Source organism: Euprymna scolopes, chromosome 11 (assembly GCF_053919585.1).
Source record: "Euprymna scolopes isolate OS-2025 chromosome 11, ASM5391958v1, whole genome shotgun sequence".
In the NCBI taxonomy this organism is placed as follows: Eukaryota; Metazoa; Mollusca; class Cephalopoda; order Sepiida; family Sepiolidae; genus Euprymna; species Euprymna scolopes.
In genome coordinates, this window is record NC_136492.1 from 109,785,039 (window position 1) to 109,804,179 (window position 19,141).

A 19,141-nucleotide genomic window follows, 5' to 3' on the forward strand; every position below is an offset into this window, starting at 1 on the left:
AGAACGAGAAGAGAAGCTGACAGAGAAGAAATTCACGGTACACTATGTTGGAGTCAGCGATGTTGTCATGTGGAGTAACAAGTAGCTTTGTCAGACAGAGACTGCTAATTTTAAATTGGACTGTCATAAATGGATCTCGATTTTGTATCGCTCACCAGCGATATAGGTGCATGTGAATCAGAAGTGTTCAGAGTCATTTTCTGTCCCTCTACTATGTGTCCAGATATTGGAGCTGTTACTCAGTTAGCTAAAAGACAGGGAAGCAAGTTTGGTCCTATGCAGAATTGTCTTACCTCGAGAGGCACAAATTGGAGTTTCCAAATTTGTCAATTGTATCACTGTATTTGTGTCATGCTTGGGAAACATCAAGAAAGTGGCAGAAATTCTTATATGTCATGAAATGATTATGAGGGTGAAAATGAATAGCAAGTCAATTGGCTTGTAGTTGGGTGCTTGGGGTGGTAATACTTCACATCTCTAGCATTTTTGCTGGGCTTGCAGCCCATTTTGAATCCTTGGCATGGATCTCCAGCTTGAAAGGAATGTACATCTTTCCCGTCATCTTTTAGCAACTGACAGTACTTGCTCTGTCTACATGTTCACAGACAGGTCTGCATTCAATATTCATTTGAAGGAGACCCTGAGGATGTTTGATTTGACAAGTCATCAATATGCTGAGAGACTGGGTTTCTTGAGGCAAACTTTGACAGTAGTGTCTGCATAGCACCATGCAGCTGAGAGCATCCTCATCCCCACGGCCGAGGGCCATCATAGAGCAAGAGGTAAATCAAAATACTTCACAGAGTGTTGAGCTGCACTTTCTTGATCCAGTGACTTTCACATTCTAGAAAGGAACTATGCATGAATTTAGTGGAGGCTTCCATTTCGGAATAGTTTGAGGGTTGGCTGGAATAATCGAGGGAAGAGATCCCTGATTGGTGGCGACCATTGGATTTAAGTTGTCTCGATAATTCTAAGTACTCTTTGACCTGATGATCACTCGAGAACATGCTACAATGCAATCCAAGCACAAAGGACATGCCTGTTTGCCTTTTTTTTCTTTTTTGCAGCAACATTGAAAAAGAAACAGTCAAATATGCCTTCTTAAACTGTAGCAAACTTTACCTGTTCTAGAAGTATGTCAACGAGGTGATGACTTGAATCAATTCCAAGGAGTGTGTGCCTTCAGATGTTAAACATATAATTAACAACATTGGTCCGTAGTGTGGTTTCTTGCAATCGTAGCCATAGCAAGAATGATGATATGTGAAACATGCCTGAGATATTTCAAGTAGTTGAGTCTTTTTCTGATCAGGACCTGATTTAATTCTTCAAGCATCAGCTTAAAGTTAAAATTAGATGTGATAGGAAGAGATTACATCACATAGAAATCAACAAAAGAATACAAGCTATGAGCTAAATGGAATCAGATATCTCTTGTCATATGTTGTCAACCAGATATGGCATTAGCATAAGCTGTGCATGCAAAAACTCCTGTAAGAATGAAGGAAGGTATTCATGGAATCAATTAGTTTTTTGCTACAAAAAATGTTCGTTCAGTGTTCCTCTTCCCTGCATTAGAAGAATATCTAAGAGATTTTCTTTTTTTTTCATGGGATCAGTTTAGATCTCTCCTCGGCTAGTTCACATTGAAACACTAGTTTTCATTAGATCACCAAAGTTAAGTAGTGTTGACCCTAGTTACTACTTAAATGGGTAACTATTTGGGAAAAGAAGTGAAAATTATGTAAAAAAAAGACCACTTCACTAATAGATTTAAATCCAATAAAATAATTATGAGTAAAATGGTAGGATAGATAAGACTCTCAAGCCTTAGTAGAGCAACTAATCTAGGAGAAGGAAAACTCGCTCATTATCTGCTTATTCTAACATTGTTTCAAATCACCTTAAATTTTATCTTGCTAGTGGATTTTACCTATGTTGGATCAGCAGAGAGAGTATAAACAGACAACCTTTCAAGAGGTTGTCTCTATATAAAGAACGAGCCCTCACCCCTTCAAATTTTATAAGATATTAAAATAATAGTTATCTAGTATTTAATATCGTCTATTATGAGAAAATAATACATTATCTATTTAAATATTAGATGCATTTGTTAATTCATACAAAAGATAGAAACTATTGACAAGATGACAAACGAATTAAAAAAGTCAAGGAATTCATTTTTCATTGATATTTTTTTTCTGTGTCATCATTAATGAGATTAACATTTTTTCTCTTAAAATCTGATAAATGTTGTTTCCTTTTGAAACATATAAATCCGAGTAATGAAATCACATCTGAAACTTCTTTACAAAAAAACAAAACAAAAAAAAACAGACAATTGTGTTTCATAAGATGTTTTTTTCTTGTTTATTTTCAATTCTGTTTATACAAAATCAAAAGATAAAGGCATCTTGTGAAAAGATTTAAAATTCCACATTTCTGTTAGAATAACAAGCAGTAACAAAAACGCAGTTGAAGATAATAAAATATCTGCAAGTAAACTATTTAATTTCATTATCGTTGGTGCAATTATTGCGTTCTTCTGACACCCATTTCAGTTCATGAATGGATAATACATTCTCCACATTACACTTGAGGATTGGTCACTCTTCCAATAAAAAGGACAGTTTGAGATTGTTTGTCAACGATGGTGAATAAAAATGGATGGTCAGCTTTGAATTCAATGCCTATTTCCATAGACATCAAACACATGACCAAACCTGCAGTTGCAGCTGCTGCCTCCGTGCCTTCTTCATTGACCTCAACAAATGCTTTGTGAATCACTTTGCTCACATACACTCGACGTTTTTCACTGACCATGGCTGATAAATCACTTTTTTCTTTGTCAAATAAATCACTCAGCCCCATCTCAGACAAAATATCTTTCATCTCAAATCTGGATTCCAAACGGAACTTTGGTAGGAACACTTCAACTTCACGTTTTCTGAACCCTTTCAATTGAAGCATGCTTTGAAAGAATTCTGGTTTTAGCCTCTGTTCCAATGAACCAAGGCCATCAATCTGATCTGGAAGGATAACAAACATACTGAGTTTATTACCGGAATAGGGCAGTTCAAGAATCTTGCAATGCATATCTGCATCCATTTTTATGAAATACTTATCAGAGATATACATCATATCATGTTCGATTTGTTGGCCAGGGCCGAGAAGAAATTCCCTTTTACTTGTTGCTTCTTTGGGAAACTTTTCTGCCCAGTTTCCTTTAAAGTAAATGGCATTAATTAGAACCAATAGAGTATCTCGTGTCAAAACATTGTCAGGAATTAAATTCTTTATTTTACCATTAGTGTACTGCTCGACCCAATCATTAATGGCATCTTTCGTTTCAACAGCTTTCTTATCAAAGTCGACGCTTTCAATTGTCGAAAGATAAAACTTGGTCAATTGAGTTTTATAATCATCAGAAACAGGTAAATTTTGATTTGCATAAATACGGTTGGCTGATTTCAAGGTGACATTCTTACTCTCTGACAGCAAATGATTCATATACTCATGAAAGGCCTCATGAAGTTTGTTTTTAAAAGAAGAAGCATTCAGAGTGTTTTCCAATTGCCTGGCAGTATTGTTTCTGGCGCCAAGGTAGACCATCGACAAGACAGTGGCAATGCTAAAAGGTGACAGGAATAAATTTTCATTGCTGTTGACAGCCACTGCTTGATAAAGGTTGCAAGTGAAAAAATCCAATGAAGAAGCTAAATTTTCAATGTTCTTGGTAACAGTTGACATATTTTTCTTCTGTTTGGATAAACTGGAAAGAAAACAAATTATTATTAAGAAAGAATCAAAACGATTATTTGAAATATTATAAATTCAAAAAAGGTAAATCTTAGTGTTTAAATATGAACTAAAATGGATTGGTTTCTTTACCCCAGAGTAGCACAATGTAAAATTTAAATGTGTTCGAAACGAATTTTGAGAGTTTTAGAACAGCTGAACAATCACTATGTTGGGATAAGAGGTTACCTTACCTTGCAGTTCTGTTTTTAGTAGAAGTCTTAACAGAGGAAATTAGTTTATTCTTCACATAACTTCAATCCTAGACACACGGCTGTTTATCAAAATCATCTTTGTTTTCCCAAGAATAGATCCCACACCATCGGTTGAGTTCTAACCTCTGTCCCATCACAACACCCTGTGCCTATTTTACAAATACTTTAATGGAATGTGCTTTGATACACTCACAGCATGTGTTCCCTTACAACGTATATACTTCAAGCCAACCCAAGCAGCAAAATCCCACCCCTATATTGTTGAGGTGTCTAGATGCTAGAAAACCTTAATATTTTTTCCCCTCAAGCTGCCAGACTTTGGAATTTCCCAACCCCAGTTTCCTGCTTCCCTGACTGTATTGGCATGTTTAAATGTAATGTGAACAGAAATCTCACTACTCAACTCCTCACAGTCGCCTGTTAGACATGATCCTAAATAGTAGCCACCTTATGCTCCAAGTGGCAATGTGCCTTGATTGGGCTGAAAAAGAGTAAAAAAAAAGTTTGTTTTTTTAAATTAATCACAAACATATGTTTAATCTAATCATAAGAAAACAAAGCTCACAAAGGCAATACAAACTTCAAACAAATTTTCACCACACCTAATTTCTCTTTGCTCTTCTCTCTGATCAGTTTGAGGAAATGGTTAAGAGAGTTCAAAATATAAGATTAAATAACAGAAGAAATTAGTATACTCAGCACATAATTCCAATCTTATCCAAACTGCCATCTTTATTTTCTCAGGAAGTCAAGGCTAAATACAAACATGCATATAATCTGACCATAAGAAAATTTCAGGTTTCCAGCACCACCATTTTCTCCTTGCTCTTCTCTATGAAAATTAATTCACTGCTTTCAGTCCGTCCTTTCATTGTATTCAGTTGGTTGCCATACACGCAAGTTAAATATTCATATATGTAAATCAGTCCAAACCATAAAAGTCTACAATTGTAAAGAGAAGCCCCTTTTTCGTCTGGCAGATGGGCACACATAGCATGTGAAACATCTCATTCGTAAGTTTTCATTTTTATTGTTAAACTCCTCCCTGATCATATGATCACACAAGTATTTGACAAAAAGCCAGATGTGAGTTCATATCTTTTCCAATGATATTAGTGCATAAATAAACATAATTGATTGCATTTTTTGTTTAGCAATGAGTCAACACTTATCAAGGTGAGATGCCACTCGAATATTACCAGAGAATTGAACTCGTCCAGGCAATTAGATAGTCCTCATTCCTATCCATTAGCCACTTATGTAAATCGGGATCTTTTTTTCTCTTTAAATAGTTAAACTATATTTGAACTTGACCCTTTATGACCTGAATTATGATGTAGATGATTAAAAAAAATATTTATTGCTAATTTTAGATGGCAGCATACTGAATGTACGCAATGGACAGTTGCAATCTACTCAGATACTGAACTAATACATACAAGGTGTGTTTGAATCAATTCTCACTTTATTTATGCCGATATATTCATTTATTTACGACTGAAAAAATTAGTTCAACCAGGTCATAAAGGGTTAAAACTATTTTGATGATTTTCTTTGCGTAAAATTATTGACATCTAAATTGGTATTGGGACGATTAATCGGAATTGGACAAATTAAAACTTTTTTGGAGATATCAGAATCAGTATCGGAAAACTTTGTGCCAGTTTTCCAATGCTAAAAACGATTCTTTCAATTGTTTTTTTTTTCTTTGTTTAAAACTTAATTTTTTATTAATGGTACTAATGATGAGATAATTATTTATGTATTTTAAATTACCAGTAAAACTAAAATCTATTGCTCTCGCTTCCCACAAGTGTATTTTTGCGTTTCTGAAAAATATATGCATATATTACACGGGTATTACGGTAATTTGACTGCCTTCCCCTAAAAAAAATTTTTTTAAAAAGTTAAATATTGAAATATTTTTAAAGAATCGAAATTGGAATCCGTAATTATATCAAAATCAGAAATAGTTAACAGAATCGGTAATTGTATCGGAATTGGAGAAAAATATTGGAATCATCCCATCACTAGTCTATATGAAGTTACGTCTGTTTGTTGTAGATGTTCTTTCAATTAAAAGTTATAGGATTTTCCCTCTTTTCGTCTGTTCTTTGGATGTAGGAATAGAATAGACGTTTAAAAATGGGGCCGCACGTTTATTACCTGACAATAAATAAATAAATAAATAAATAAAAAGTAGTGGTAAAAAGAAAAAGAAAGATAAAGCACCAGTTCTATTCACGTAGGCGTAGGCTTATGTAAGGAAGGTGAAAACTGGTTTTCTATAATGTAATCATGGGTGAAATGTTTGATTAGCTTAAAACTGTTCTTGAATGTCTCCTTGGTGACATCATTCAAGGATGCGTTTTTTTTTTTTGTTTTTTTTTTCGGAGGGGGGGGGTAAAGTATTGTAAGGACAGTTTGCAAAGTAGCATTCATTGATTAGACAGTTCCATTATTGACCAGGTGTGTCGTTTATAAAGTGGTGCCTTCATTTCATAATGAGAGGAGGAGGGAAGAAGTTTCCTGTTACTGATAAATTAATGTATCTAACGAATCAATAGCAAAAATAAAAAAAGAGAAGTTTCCTTTTTTTTTTTTTATTCTATTTTGGTATTTGAAGCAGATTATTTAGATTATAACTGCAGCAAAGTAAATGTTTACATTTGAACTTTTAGGTCAAATTTTTGCAAATGATAAGTTTGAAGGCATAAAAATAATAGGATAATAAAAAAAAATGTGCATAGGAAACAAAAATGAGGAATTTATCTTCAAATATATTTAATACAACGCATGTAATTAGAAGAAAAATGTGTTCAAAATGTGTAAATATGCTTCAAAAAGGGTGATTTTCATTAAATAGAGACTTATGGAATGCTGCCATGTTTTTTTTATTGCTCAAGACAAAAAAATCATTAAAACGTCTTTTTTTCCTATCTCTTCATAATACTAAATTGATTTTAACTCTAAAACATTCTTCATGTCATAATCTTTAATCATAATAATTGTTGTGAAGGAACATAACTGGCTATACACCGGTTACAAACTGTATATATATATTGGACTGTTTGGCAGACAGCGGCAGACAAGCAGTCGCAGTAAGACGGATAGTCTTACGTGTTGATTATCAGACTTTCTTCCCCATACTTGTTACTATGTACTTCTATTTACCTTAGGCGAGCAGCCTTACGTTTCTGTATTATAAATAAACCCCATTACACATACCACTCGGTGTAACTCACGTTTGTCTTTATTTCCTAAGTATTTAGGAATATAACAATGGCGACGAAAGGATGTTCTTTCTCTTAACAGAGATAAATTACCGTACCAAGGACTGTGTACAATGCAAGGATTTTTTGTTTTACGAAAAAAACAAATTACACAAGGATTTTTGACCACGTGCGTCAATGAATTTAAAAATTTTTCCTACCTAAAGTAGCGAAAAGTACGGATTTTTCTTCGTAAAGAACTCACAAGAAATTATAGAAACATGTTCAAGGTAAAGTGGAATTTATATTTATTTTGACAAGTAAAAAAAAAAAAAAAAAAAAAATGGTCGCAAGTTGAATTCGAAACTACACTAAAGGATTACGAGTTTCGAAAGAAAAAATATAAATACAACGACTATTGTACCATTTTATGCCACGTGGGAACGGCAGCCATATATTTTTTTTTTTGGAAAATTAATTGTTTGTTATTGCCTTTATATAAATAATTGGAACTATTTGTCGTGGGAAGTAAGAAATATTTTGTGTATGAACTTACGTTGTTGAAAAAAAAAAAAAAAAAAAAAAAAAAAGAATTATTTTACAAAGCCTGTTGAATTACTATGGATGAACTTTGTTGAAACGTGTTGTGTCTGCATATTGCTACTAATTTACGATATACGTAAATTTACGATTTTTCTTTGGAATTATTGTGTAGAATTCGAAAAGACATTTTTGTACTAGAAGCTAACATGGAACAATTAGCAGAGTTAACTAAGGCTCTAGCCCTTAGCATCCAGGAACAGACAAAAATGACTCAACAATGTTTAGCGCAACAACAACAACAACAACAAATTCAACAACAACAGCTACAGCAACAGCTGCAACAACAACAAGAAAGAACACAAAAAACTTTAGAGGCACAACAAGAACAAACAAACATACTACAACGACAAATGTCGACACAGCAAAAGAATTTAGAAAAGCTAATTCTAACGTCGACCGGGAAGAAGACTAATTTTTCTGCCGAGGGTATTTCAAATTCACTAACGGAATTTCGTTACTCCCCGGATACTGGTGTTACTTTCCCTGCATACTACAGAAGATACGAAACAATTTTTACGAAAAGATGTTTAGACTGGACCGATGAGGAAAAAGTTACCCTGCTACTACAAAAACTGGGTACTGATGAAAACACCAAGTATGCAAATCTAATTCTACCAAAAAAACCGGAGGAGGTTTCGTTCGAGGAAACAATTAGTACCTTGTCGAAAATATTTGATAAAAGGGATAGCCTATTTCACTCTAGATACAAATGTTTGAACATTCAGAAGGCAGAAGCTGAAGACTATCTAGAATATGCTTGCACTGTGAACTGTTTATGCGAATCATTTAAATTGAATGAAATTTCCGCAGACCAATTTAAATGTTTAATCTTTGTACAAGGTCTCACAGCACCAAGGGACAAAGATATACGTTCACGGATCCTAACAATTATGGAGGCGGATCCTAACATAACATTGCAAAAAGTCACTGAAGAGTGTCAACGTCTGATTAACATAAAGAAAGACAACACTCGCATTGAAGAGAAAAATATTTTTAAGGTGCAGCAGGTAAAAAGGCAAGGGACCACAAGAAAGTCCAGGTTCCAAGAACACAGGATCCTTAAAGGATACAAAGACCCAAAGCTAAAGTGTAAATGTTGTGGTAGTTTAAGACACAACAATAAGACCTGCTGGTTTAGGAACAAAATATGTTATGAATGTGGTCTCAGAGGTCACAAGGGAACATACTGTGCCCAGAAGAAAAGACAAGGGACCGATAATGTAAATACGCTTCGCATGAATAAAGAAAAAAGCTGCGAAAGACGGAAATATGTTGATGTTCGGATAAATGGACATCTGGTTACATTGCTTCTGGATAGCGGTGCAGATATTAGTATTATAAATGAAGATATATGGAAAAGGATAGGTCGACCTGAATTAACGAAAACCAGAAAGACGGCGAGAAGTGTGTGCGGCAAAAGATTAGAGTTCAAGGGAGAATTAAAATGCAAAGTGACATTCGCTAACCAGACTCATAAATCCAAAGTGTACGTCGTACCAGGAAAGAATACATGCCTGTTTGGGGTAGATTGGATTGTCCTGTTTAATTTATGGGAGAAACCCATAAATTCGTTTTGTAACGTTTTAACTGCAGAAAAAGCAAACCAAAGGGAAGACTTCCTGAAGGATTTGAAAACTGAATTTCCCAATGTTTTTGCCGAAGGACTAGGACTCTGTATTAAGACAGAGGCAAAATTTGAATTAAAGAAAAATGCCACTCCAGTATTCAAACCTAAAAGGAATGTGCCTTTTTCAGCGATGGACGCAATCGAAAAAGAGTTGGATAGACTTCAACAACTGGAAGTCATTGAAAAAGTTAACCACACAGATTGGGCAAGTCCAACCGTGTATGTAAAGAAAAAAAATAACAGAATAAGGGTCTGTGGAGATTTTTCAACGGGTTTAAATGACTGTCTATTGGACCATAATTATCCCCTTCCGTCCGCAGAAGATCTGTTCTCTAAGCTTAACGGAGGAAAAATTTTTTCTAAGATAGACCTCTCAGATGCTTACTTGCAAATTAAGATCAGCGATGAATGCTCCAAATACTTAGGCATAAATACTCATAAGGGCATTTTTAAGCTAAAGAGGCTTCCTTTTGGATTAAAGGTTGCTCCTGCTATTTTCCAGCAAATTATGGACACGATGCTGGCAGGGTTGGAATTTTCAATGGCCTACCTTGACGATATCCTAATTAAAAGTGAAAATTTGCAAGATCATAAGAAGCATGTAAAAGAAGTATTCAAAAGAATACAGGAATTTGGTTTTAAATTGAGCCCAGAAAAATGCGATTTTTTTATGAAAAAAATTAAATATCTAGGTCAAATAATCGACAAAGAGGGTCGAAGACCGGATCCACAAAGGACTGAAGCAATTGAAAAGATGCCTGCTCCAGATTCAGTGACAAAATTAAAATCGTTTTTGGGATTAGTTCAATACTATGCAATTTACATCCCTAACATACATAATTTAAGAGCTCCTCTTAACGAGTTACTGAAAAAGGGTGTTAAATGGAACTGGAATAAGGAATGTGAATCTGCTTTCCAAAATATCAAAAGATGTCTACTGTCAGACTTAGCATTGGCACATTTCAATCCAGAAAAGGAACTAATACTAGCAACGGACGCCAGTGATTACGGTGTTGGCGCTGTATTACTTCACAAGTATGAGGATGGTAGGACAAAAGCTATCGCCCATGCTTCAAGAACGTTGGTTGCAGCGGAGAAAAATTACAGCCAAATTGAAAAAGAGGCGCTGTCGATAATATTTGGAATTACAAAGTACAATCGATTTCTCCATGGACGATCTTTTATTTTGCAAACCGACCATAAACCCCTACTTACCATATTTGGATCAAAGAAAGGCATTCCCACACATACTGCGAATCGATTACAGCGATGGGCTGTAACCCTCTTAAACTATCAGTTTAAGATGGAACATGTATCCTCAAAAAAGTTAGGACACGCAGATGCATTATCACGGTTGATCCCTAAAAGAAGCGAAAGTTTCGAAGAAACGGTAATTGCTGCGCTTAAAGACGAAAGTGAATGTACAAGTTCAATGTGTAATATGATACGTGAACTTCCGGTAACTTTCGAAAAAATAAAAAAAGAGGCAGTAAATGACATTTTCATTAAGAAAATGAAAAATCAATTGGGATGGATAAAAAAAAATAAAAAGGTAGATCAAACAACGCCTTTTTCCATCTGTGAAGATGTGCTCATGTATGGTGAGAGGATCGTAATTCCACTAACGTTACAGAGGAAAATTCTGAAGGAATTTCATACAGGCCATCCGGGCATTTCGAGAATGAAATCCCTTATGAGAGGATATGTGTACTGGCCTGGTATGGACAAGGAAGTTGAAAAATGTGTCAAGACATGCAGAGGATGTCAATTAGCAGCTCGAGATCCTCCAGTAAAAACGACGCCATGGCCAAAGACGGACCTACCCTGGTCACGTCTGCATATTGATTATGCGGGACCTATAAATGGTTATTTTTACTTGATTATTGTAGATTCTTTTTCAAAATGGCCAGAAATATTTAAGTTTAGACATCCAACAGCAAAAAACACTGTGAGTGCGCTTAATGAAATTTTTAGCCGTTTTGGAGTGCCAAAAACCTTAGTGAGCGATAATGGAACAGCATTTACTGCTCATGAATTCAAAGAATTCTGTGACTCACTAAATATTCTACATATGACAACACCTGTGTACCATCCACGATCGAATGGGTTGGCCGAAAAATTTGTAGATACGTTTAAAAGGGCACTTAAGAAAAATCTTACTACGGACACAGACGAACAATGTATTCAAACATTTTTAGCAATTTTCAGGGTGACACCAAATCCTAATAATAATGTCAATTCTTCCCCGGCTGAGCTAATGTTTGCAAGAAAGATAAGATCTGTCTTCGATAGGCTGCTACCAGAGAAAAAGAAAGTTTTCAAAAAAGAAAACCTTAATACCAAGTGCTTCTCCCCAGGTGAAAATGTATATTTCAAAAATTTTCAAAATGGACGAAATCAGTGGGTTGAAGGTATTATCAAAAAAAGGATTGGGAGCATGGTTTATACCATCCAAGGATTAAGTTTTGTCTGCAAAAGACACAGAAATCAAATACGTCCCAGACTGTCTCCAAATGTGGAAGAGACACCAATGGAAACATTGTGCGATATTTTTGATATACCAAAACCAGCGTGTGTACCGCAAACAATGAATATTTCGCCTGAACCGACCATACGGGCTGGACAGAAACCTTTACCCCGGGTAACGCTGACCAGAAGGAAAAGCGCAAGAAAGAGAAAAGTTACCAGGAGATTAAGCCCTGACCCTAAAAGGAAGAGGTATTTAAGCTAAAATCAGGAAGATTTCAGCTTCAGGGGGAGGTGTTGTGAAGGAACATAACTGGCTATACACCGGTTACAAACTGTATATATATATTGGACTGTTTGGCAGACAGCGGCAGACAAGCAGTCGCAGTAAGACGGATAGTCTTACGTGTTGATTATCAGACTTTCTTCCCCATACTTGTTACTATGTACTTCTATTTACCTTAGGCGAGCAGCCTTACGTTTCTGTATTATAAATAAACCCCATTACACATACCACTCGGTGTAACTCACGTTTGTCTTTATTTCCTAAGTATTTAGGAATATAACAATAATAATACTCGTTCCAGATGTTTGTTCGAACACCGAAATGTTCAACAACCGAAACAATATTTCTCCTTTAAATTAACTGAAATAGAATTAATTGGTTCCAGAGTTTAAAAGTCCCTTTTTATCTGTAAACGTTAGGGATTTTATAAATTTAATTGCAATGACATTTCAGATTCCTTTGCAAGCGCTGACACACGTACTCCTCTTTCAAATTCCTCTTTTTAAATTTGATAGTCGTTCGCACAATTTTCCGTTTTACACTCTTTTATTTCTCTTTTCCTTCTTTTTATCTAATGGTAAAAGTAGAGGCTGTGATGAAGGCCATTAACACGCTCACACAAGAAGATTTCCAGAAACTGTTGGAATGGTAAAACAAGTGTATTGTAGCCAGATGAAAGAGGCTGTGACGAGAGTAATTGACACGCTCACACAAAAGGACTTACATGGGTCCTTCCAGAAATTATTTGAACAATACAACAAGTGCATTGTAGCTGGAGGAGACTACATTGAAGGGTCTAGAGTTTCATGTGTGTACTATCAACAAAAGTGCCCATACGAAAACGTTTGGAAACATATTTAAGGTGGAAATTATCTGTGGAACATACGCATCCACCAACTATCTGACCCAGGTAACTCTTCTGAGCTTATTATAATCCTCAAACGCGCTCTCTGAAAATGCGGTTTTTAATCAGGTTTTCATTAATAGTCTGATTTGTCTCTCCCATTTCTAGATGGACCGCATTGTAGAGCATTCCTTTCTAAATACATTGAAATCAATGTGGTTCTGTCTTCAATCTTCTTCAGCTAGTTAAGCCATGCGACTACATCGCCTTCTCCAGTAAAGAATGTCGCTGCTTAACCTTACCCATTCGCTCACTTTTGCCATTGTGCCGAAATAGCTTGCAGTTAAATATGTTGGTTATATTAGAAACCATTCAAACCCCAGCAGATCTGTAAGAAACTTACTTCTGCCCAAGAGACACACCCTCACTCTCTGATGCACAGACTTTTTATTTGAAAAATCGACTGCATCTTATTTGCATATTTCCCCCAACTCTTGTTACCTCACGTGACCACCAGGTCATAAATAGCAGGAGCAGCCATTTTTTTTTTATCTCTTTCCTGAAACGGACGGCCTGTTGTACGAGGTCAGGTTTGTACTGCTTTTTAATCACAATATTACTCATCGGATTCATCTTGAGTGTGATTTTCCTAATGTTTCTTGTCGAACTCAGGAATTTGGACTAAATTTCGAGCAGAACCGTATATTTGCTTCAAGGGGGTAGCGTGCTCTTGTTCCGTCAGCCATGACTGGATAGAGGTCCTAAGTAATTCGCAAATGTAGATTTTGGTCGCCCACCCTGAGGATTGAACCTTCAACTTTCAGGAGAATATCACTTTTACAATTGTTTCTGAGTCGTGTCCTTTTGTTTTTGATCCAGATTTCTTGGAGCTGATGTCATGCTCTCTGGATAGTTGTTTCGGTGGAGGTTTTCTGTTAAACTGTCCATCTCCTCTTGATATGCACTGATATTACTAATATTGCTTTTGCTCGGCGTTATAAGCAACGGACGATTTCTTTCTTTACATTATATGGATGGTGGGAGTTGAGAGCATGACATCAGCTCCAAGAAATCTGGATCACAAACAAAAGGACACAACTCAGAAACTCACCACAGTTTGTATACCATATATGAAGGGCTTGTCTGAAAAACTTCAACGAATATGTAATCCATATGACATCAGGACAGAATTCAGGAATGATTCAACTCTCCGGAAACAGCTTGTGAGAGTCAAGCCCCCTACAGAAAAAATCATGACTAAGAACTGTGTATATGAAATCCCATGTAAATGTGGAAAACTATACAGAAACGTGAAAGTATGGTTAGAAGAACATCGAAAAGCCGTAGTACGTGAAGAGACTGAAAAGTCAGGTATAGCTGACCATATCCGGAAAGAAAAGGGAAACCATCTACCATTATGGGACGAAGTAAAAATTATAGACAGAAAGGAACGGTGGATAGTAAGACGACTTAAAGAAGCAGCACATCTGCTGGGGAATAACCAACTGCTAAGTAGACCTAGTATAGAATTCAATACGATATGGGAACCAGTAATTATAAACAATATATGATATATACAAGTAAAAAAAAAACAAAAAAAAACATTAATATATACAAGTAATAAGTATAGAGATAGATATACATTAATATATAGTAATAATTAGTAATAAATGGTGATATTTACAACTAGAAATAAAAAGTAGGTTTAAGGCTCCTAAAATTCATACTAGAATTGTCCGCAAGGACCCGTGGCGTAGTGGTTAGAGTACTGAGAAAAATCAATTATAAAAGTGATATTCTCCTGAAGGTTGAAGGTTCGACCAAAATATACATTTGTGAATTACTTAGGACCTCTATCCAGTCATGGTTGATGGAACAAGAGCATGCTACCCCTGTGAAGTAAATAAAGGCTTCCGCTCAAAATTTCATCCTAATTCCCGAGTTCGACAGAAACATTTTCGAGTTCAACAAGATACGCCTGAAGAAGGTCGGAGGTTATATCAGCTGAAACGTTGTGAAAATCACACTCAAGATGAGAACAGTAGTCTGATGAATAATAATACATATAACCAATCCTCATCTCAAAAATTCAGAAACGTAATATATATATATATAGTGCAAAGTTTTGTTGGAAATTCAAGGACTCACGTTTTCGTTTTTATAACCTTCGTTTATTTCCTGGATTTTTCCATTACAGTTGTTTCATTAATGAGTGGCAATTTTACGCTTTATGTTTCCGTAAAAATATCCTGTCCCCACCAACTTCTTCAGATGTTTATCCATTAGATTTTTACAACAAATGGTATATTTTTAACATGCTGGACATCGTATTCGGGTAAAAAGATTTCCACAGCCATGCTTCCTCACTTCCTCCATCTTTTGGTGTTCATATATATATAAGAAGTGCTAGACGGATCACAGACTTGTTATCTCCAAGTTAAGACTCAGATTGACTAGCCTGGGTGTCTGGCGTTTCCCGGGTGTTTGGAGGTGCGTGTTGAGAAAAAAAAGTGGTAGTAGGTAGGCTTGAACCTGTACCGTGAAGGAGGAAAAGAACGTAAAAATAAAAAAAGTGACATCTTTGCGATTTCACCATCGCTAAACCGGAAGTAGCAGAGGTTTAAATTAAGGCTAGTCAATCGAAAAGAGAGGATGACTTTTGAAAAAGCGACCCCTCCTAGTAGAAAACTACCCAGTTGAGGGTGAAGAAATTAATGTTTTTAGCCAATTTTTCAATATTTGTCGTCCAAAGGGTCGCGCTTCAAAACGATACTGATCTTGTGAAAGTCCATCACCTCTGTCGAAAGTTTTTGGCAGACATACATAAATACATTCATACAGGTGAGATTTATATTATAGACTAGCGGGGGCATACCTGCCGTTGCCCAGGTGTTTGGAGGTGTGTGTGTGTGTGTGTGTGTGTGTGTGTGTGTGTGTGTGTGTGTGTTAAAAAAAACGTTATAAAAGAAAAAAAAGTTTTAGTAGGAAGGTAGGCTTGAACCCCGAAGCCTTGACGCGAAGGTGGAAATGAAAGGGGAAAAAAGCCAGCCACCTAACCATCTTGGCCACGCGGGGAGAGGAATTGATAAGCATGTTAAGTTAAGGGTTAAAAAGTGAGTCAAGTTAAAGAGGTTTGATTGACAGGTGGCTGCTTAATGAGGTCATCGCGGAAGCGTTACGATGAAGTGGCAGTTTTTTATTTACTGCAGGGCCGCTTTTTGGGGTTTGTTTACTTTGTTTCAATGTGGGGCAGTTTTGGCTTTCCCAAGATGATGGTGGGGGAGAAACCAGCTCCTCATTTAAAGGGGATTGTCCAAATTGAATAGCAATTGTCTGATATAAGGAGAAATTCCGCATTGATCAAAGCTGATTGTTTTTGGACGTTCCCGGCGATCGCGACCAGAACAATGATGCCAGCTCCGTAGTTTCACTTTTATTATATGAAAAAAACAAATTCACATGCGACGATCCAAAAATGTAGAATATTTAACTTTTCAAAGTTGGGCAAATTAAATAGAAAGGTGACCCCCATTGTTAACTCATAGATATTATGATTTCGATGTGATATAAAAAGTTTTAAGAAGAGCGATGGCCTCGAGAACCTGACGGAAAAAAGCCTTTTGCAGACATACACAAAAAGCGAACATACATACATACACACACACATTTTCGCTCTTATATATATAGATTAAATTTGAAATATTTGCTCTTCACTTTGTTGAAATACTTACTACTGATTTGGATAAAAATACTTAATCTCGATTGGTTGGACTTCAGCCAATTAGAAAAGGTTATCTTTTTGACTTGGGCACCCATTCACGTTGTCTATACTGATATGCAAACGCCCAAGTGTTGTTGGTAGAGAGATGCAATGAGAACTTTAGCTATGTTATTCACAACATAGTGTTAGTGCTTCACACTTTTTACTGGGTAAATGAACGTTGGCTATAGCTCCTGACTACCGGCTTCTCATTAAACAACACAAATATAACAACTTGTTAGTTTGCTTCTTTTTTTTTTTATAGACAAAACAACATTTTCTTCATTTAACTTTTTTCTTCATAACTCTTTACGTTTGTTTGTTCAATAAGACATTAGCAATTGAAAAAATTTATTATTTTAATTCTTTTTACAAGGGAGTCACCACTTATCAAGGCCCGAAGACCACTTGTGGATAAGGATTAGTTAATGAGTGTATGATAGTCACGGATACAACAGTGTAGTGATCGATAGTAGAAATTGACTATTTAAGGGGTCGGTTCAACAAGAACTTGTTTTACAGTTTTTAATTTTTGGGATGAATGTTTGTATTATTTGGATTAATCCAACAATTGTTCTCATCTTGAGAAGGCCGAAGGTTACATCGACCAAAATGCTGTGCAGAAAACATAATGTGAAATCAATTGTCTGATTAATCCAAGCAATACAAGAACTTGTTTACATTGGACTTGAAGATGACCGTGCTGTAGTCAGCTGGAAAGCAGACTAACAGAATAGAGTTTCACAGGCAGAAAGTTCTAGGAAAGAAGCTTTGTTTATGTAATGAATAGATTTTTTCATTGCTTTTCACTTTGCCTATTTCTTAATCGTTTGACAGCGTGAGAATATCGAAAGGTGAGTTGAGATAACAACCCGACAAGAATGTCCTTATTTACTTAATTCCCCACAAGCGTAGAGTCAGACACAATAGTTGGTTATTAATGTTGGAAACTCAAGCTCCTCAAAAGAGGTCCACTGGATTGAGATAAAAAAAATTAAAACTGCCTCTATCCAGATGGATCTGTGTTTCACCGATCAACAAGACAACTGATGGAGTGTAGTATCAGAACAAATACTACACTTCGATCACAGTGAAAAGGGCCTAAGAGTGGTATATATTTAGTTTTATTTATTTATTTTTTTTTGTTATTTGTTTTTAAATGAAGCTTGTTTCCTTCAATAACTACAAGAAACCTTCTCTACCACCAATACACAAGAACACATTACCTGAAAATACTTCCTTTAAACTCCTCGGCCTAACGTTTATAGGGAACATGATCTGGAATAGATACATTGAGAGCATTGCCAAGGCTGCTGCAAAGAAGGTGGGCTCTCTCTACCGTGCTAGAAAATTACTTATGCCTGAAAGTATCCTGTACCTCTATAAGGCCACCATTCGCCCATGTATGGAGTACTGTTGTCACATTTGGGCTGGTGCATCTGCTAATTGTCTCTCACTCCTGGACAGGTTTTAAAAGAGAGTCACCAACCTGATAGGTCCTGAATTGTCATCTAGGTTTCAGCCTCTGTCCCATTAACAAAATATTGCATCCCTCTGCCTGTTCTACAAATACTTTGATGGTAAATGCTCTGACGAACTACAAGCATTTGTACCTCCTCGACGTGACTACTCGACAAACCTGACAAGCAACTAAGTCCCACCCCTTTACAGTAGAGATTCCTTTAAGAAAACCTTTTACTCCAATAGTTTCTCCCCCAGAACTGCAAGTCTTTGGAGCTCCCTTCCAGGATTCTGCTTTCCCAACTGTACTGATATGCAGAAGTTAAAGTGTAATGTGAACAAACATCTTGCTACTCAACTCCCTTCATAATGCACCTGCAAATTATGTCCCCGATAGTAGCCCCATACTTCAAAGTGGCACTGTGCCTTGTTTGGGGTGAAAATTGATTACAAAAAAAAGGAAAAAAAAAGAAAAAGAAACTACCATATAGCATTAAGTTTAATTTCAGTCAGCAAACATTGTTTTGGTTGCTTCATTGAGATTGGATTCGTGAATAGATATTTCATTCAAGGTGCAATCATTTTTGTTAAATTTTTCTTACAAGAAACTCATCATCAGGGTTTCGAACTGTCTCTCAATGATTATCATTCTTTCACAATTAGAAAATCTGACACAAGTGAAAGTGGAATTTGAAAAGCCAACAACCTAGAAAGGCATTCTGACCTACAAAAATATCTGGACAGCTCTATCAACATTTCTCAGGAGGGGCACCTCAGGCAAGTAGCAGCAAAAAATTTAACCCTTTCTTAAAGAGCAAGAAAACAAAGCTTGGGAGAGTGGACCTCCTAGAACTGCATAGGACCAT

The 19,141-nt window shown here is 36.1% G+C and overlaps 1 protein-coding gene across 2 annotated transcripts in view; it reads right to left on the reverse strand.

The window, feature by feature from the left end:
• Positions 1 to 2,349: 2,349 nt before the first annotated feature.
• Positions 2,350 to 19,141, reverse strand: part of LOC145288069 (leukocyte elastase inhibitor-like) — a 32,527-nt gene continuing 15,735 nt past the window's right edge. Inside the window, exons 1-2 of one of the 2 annotated variants that reach the window (XM_080136124.1) lie at positions 4,421 to 4,492; positions 2,350 to 3,775 (exon numbers count right to left, since the gene is read on the reverse strand). In XM_080136124.1, the coding sequence (XP_079992250.1) occupies positions 2,593 to 3,753 (1,161 nt within the window). In that variant the 5' untranslated portion in view covers positions 3,754 to 3,775; positions 4,421 to 4,492 and the 3' untranslated portion in view covers positions 2,350 to 2,592. Of the gene's footprint in view, positions 3,776 to 4,420; positions 4,493 to 19,141 lie in introns of those variants that run through there. The other variant, XM_080136123.1, reaches the window with a different exon arrangement.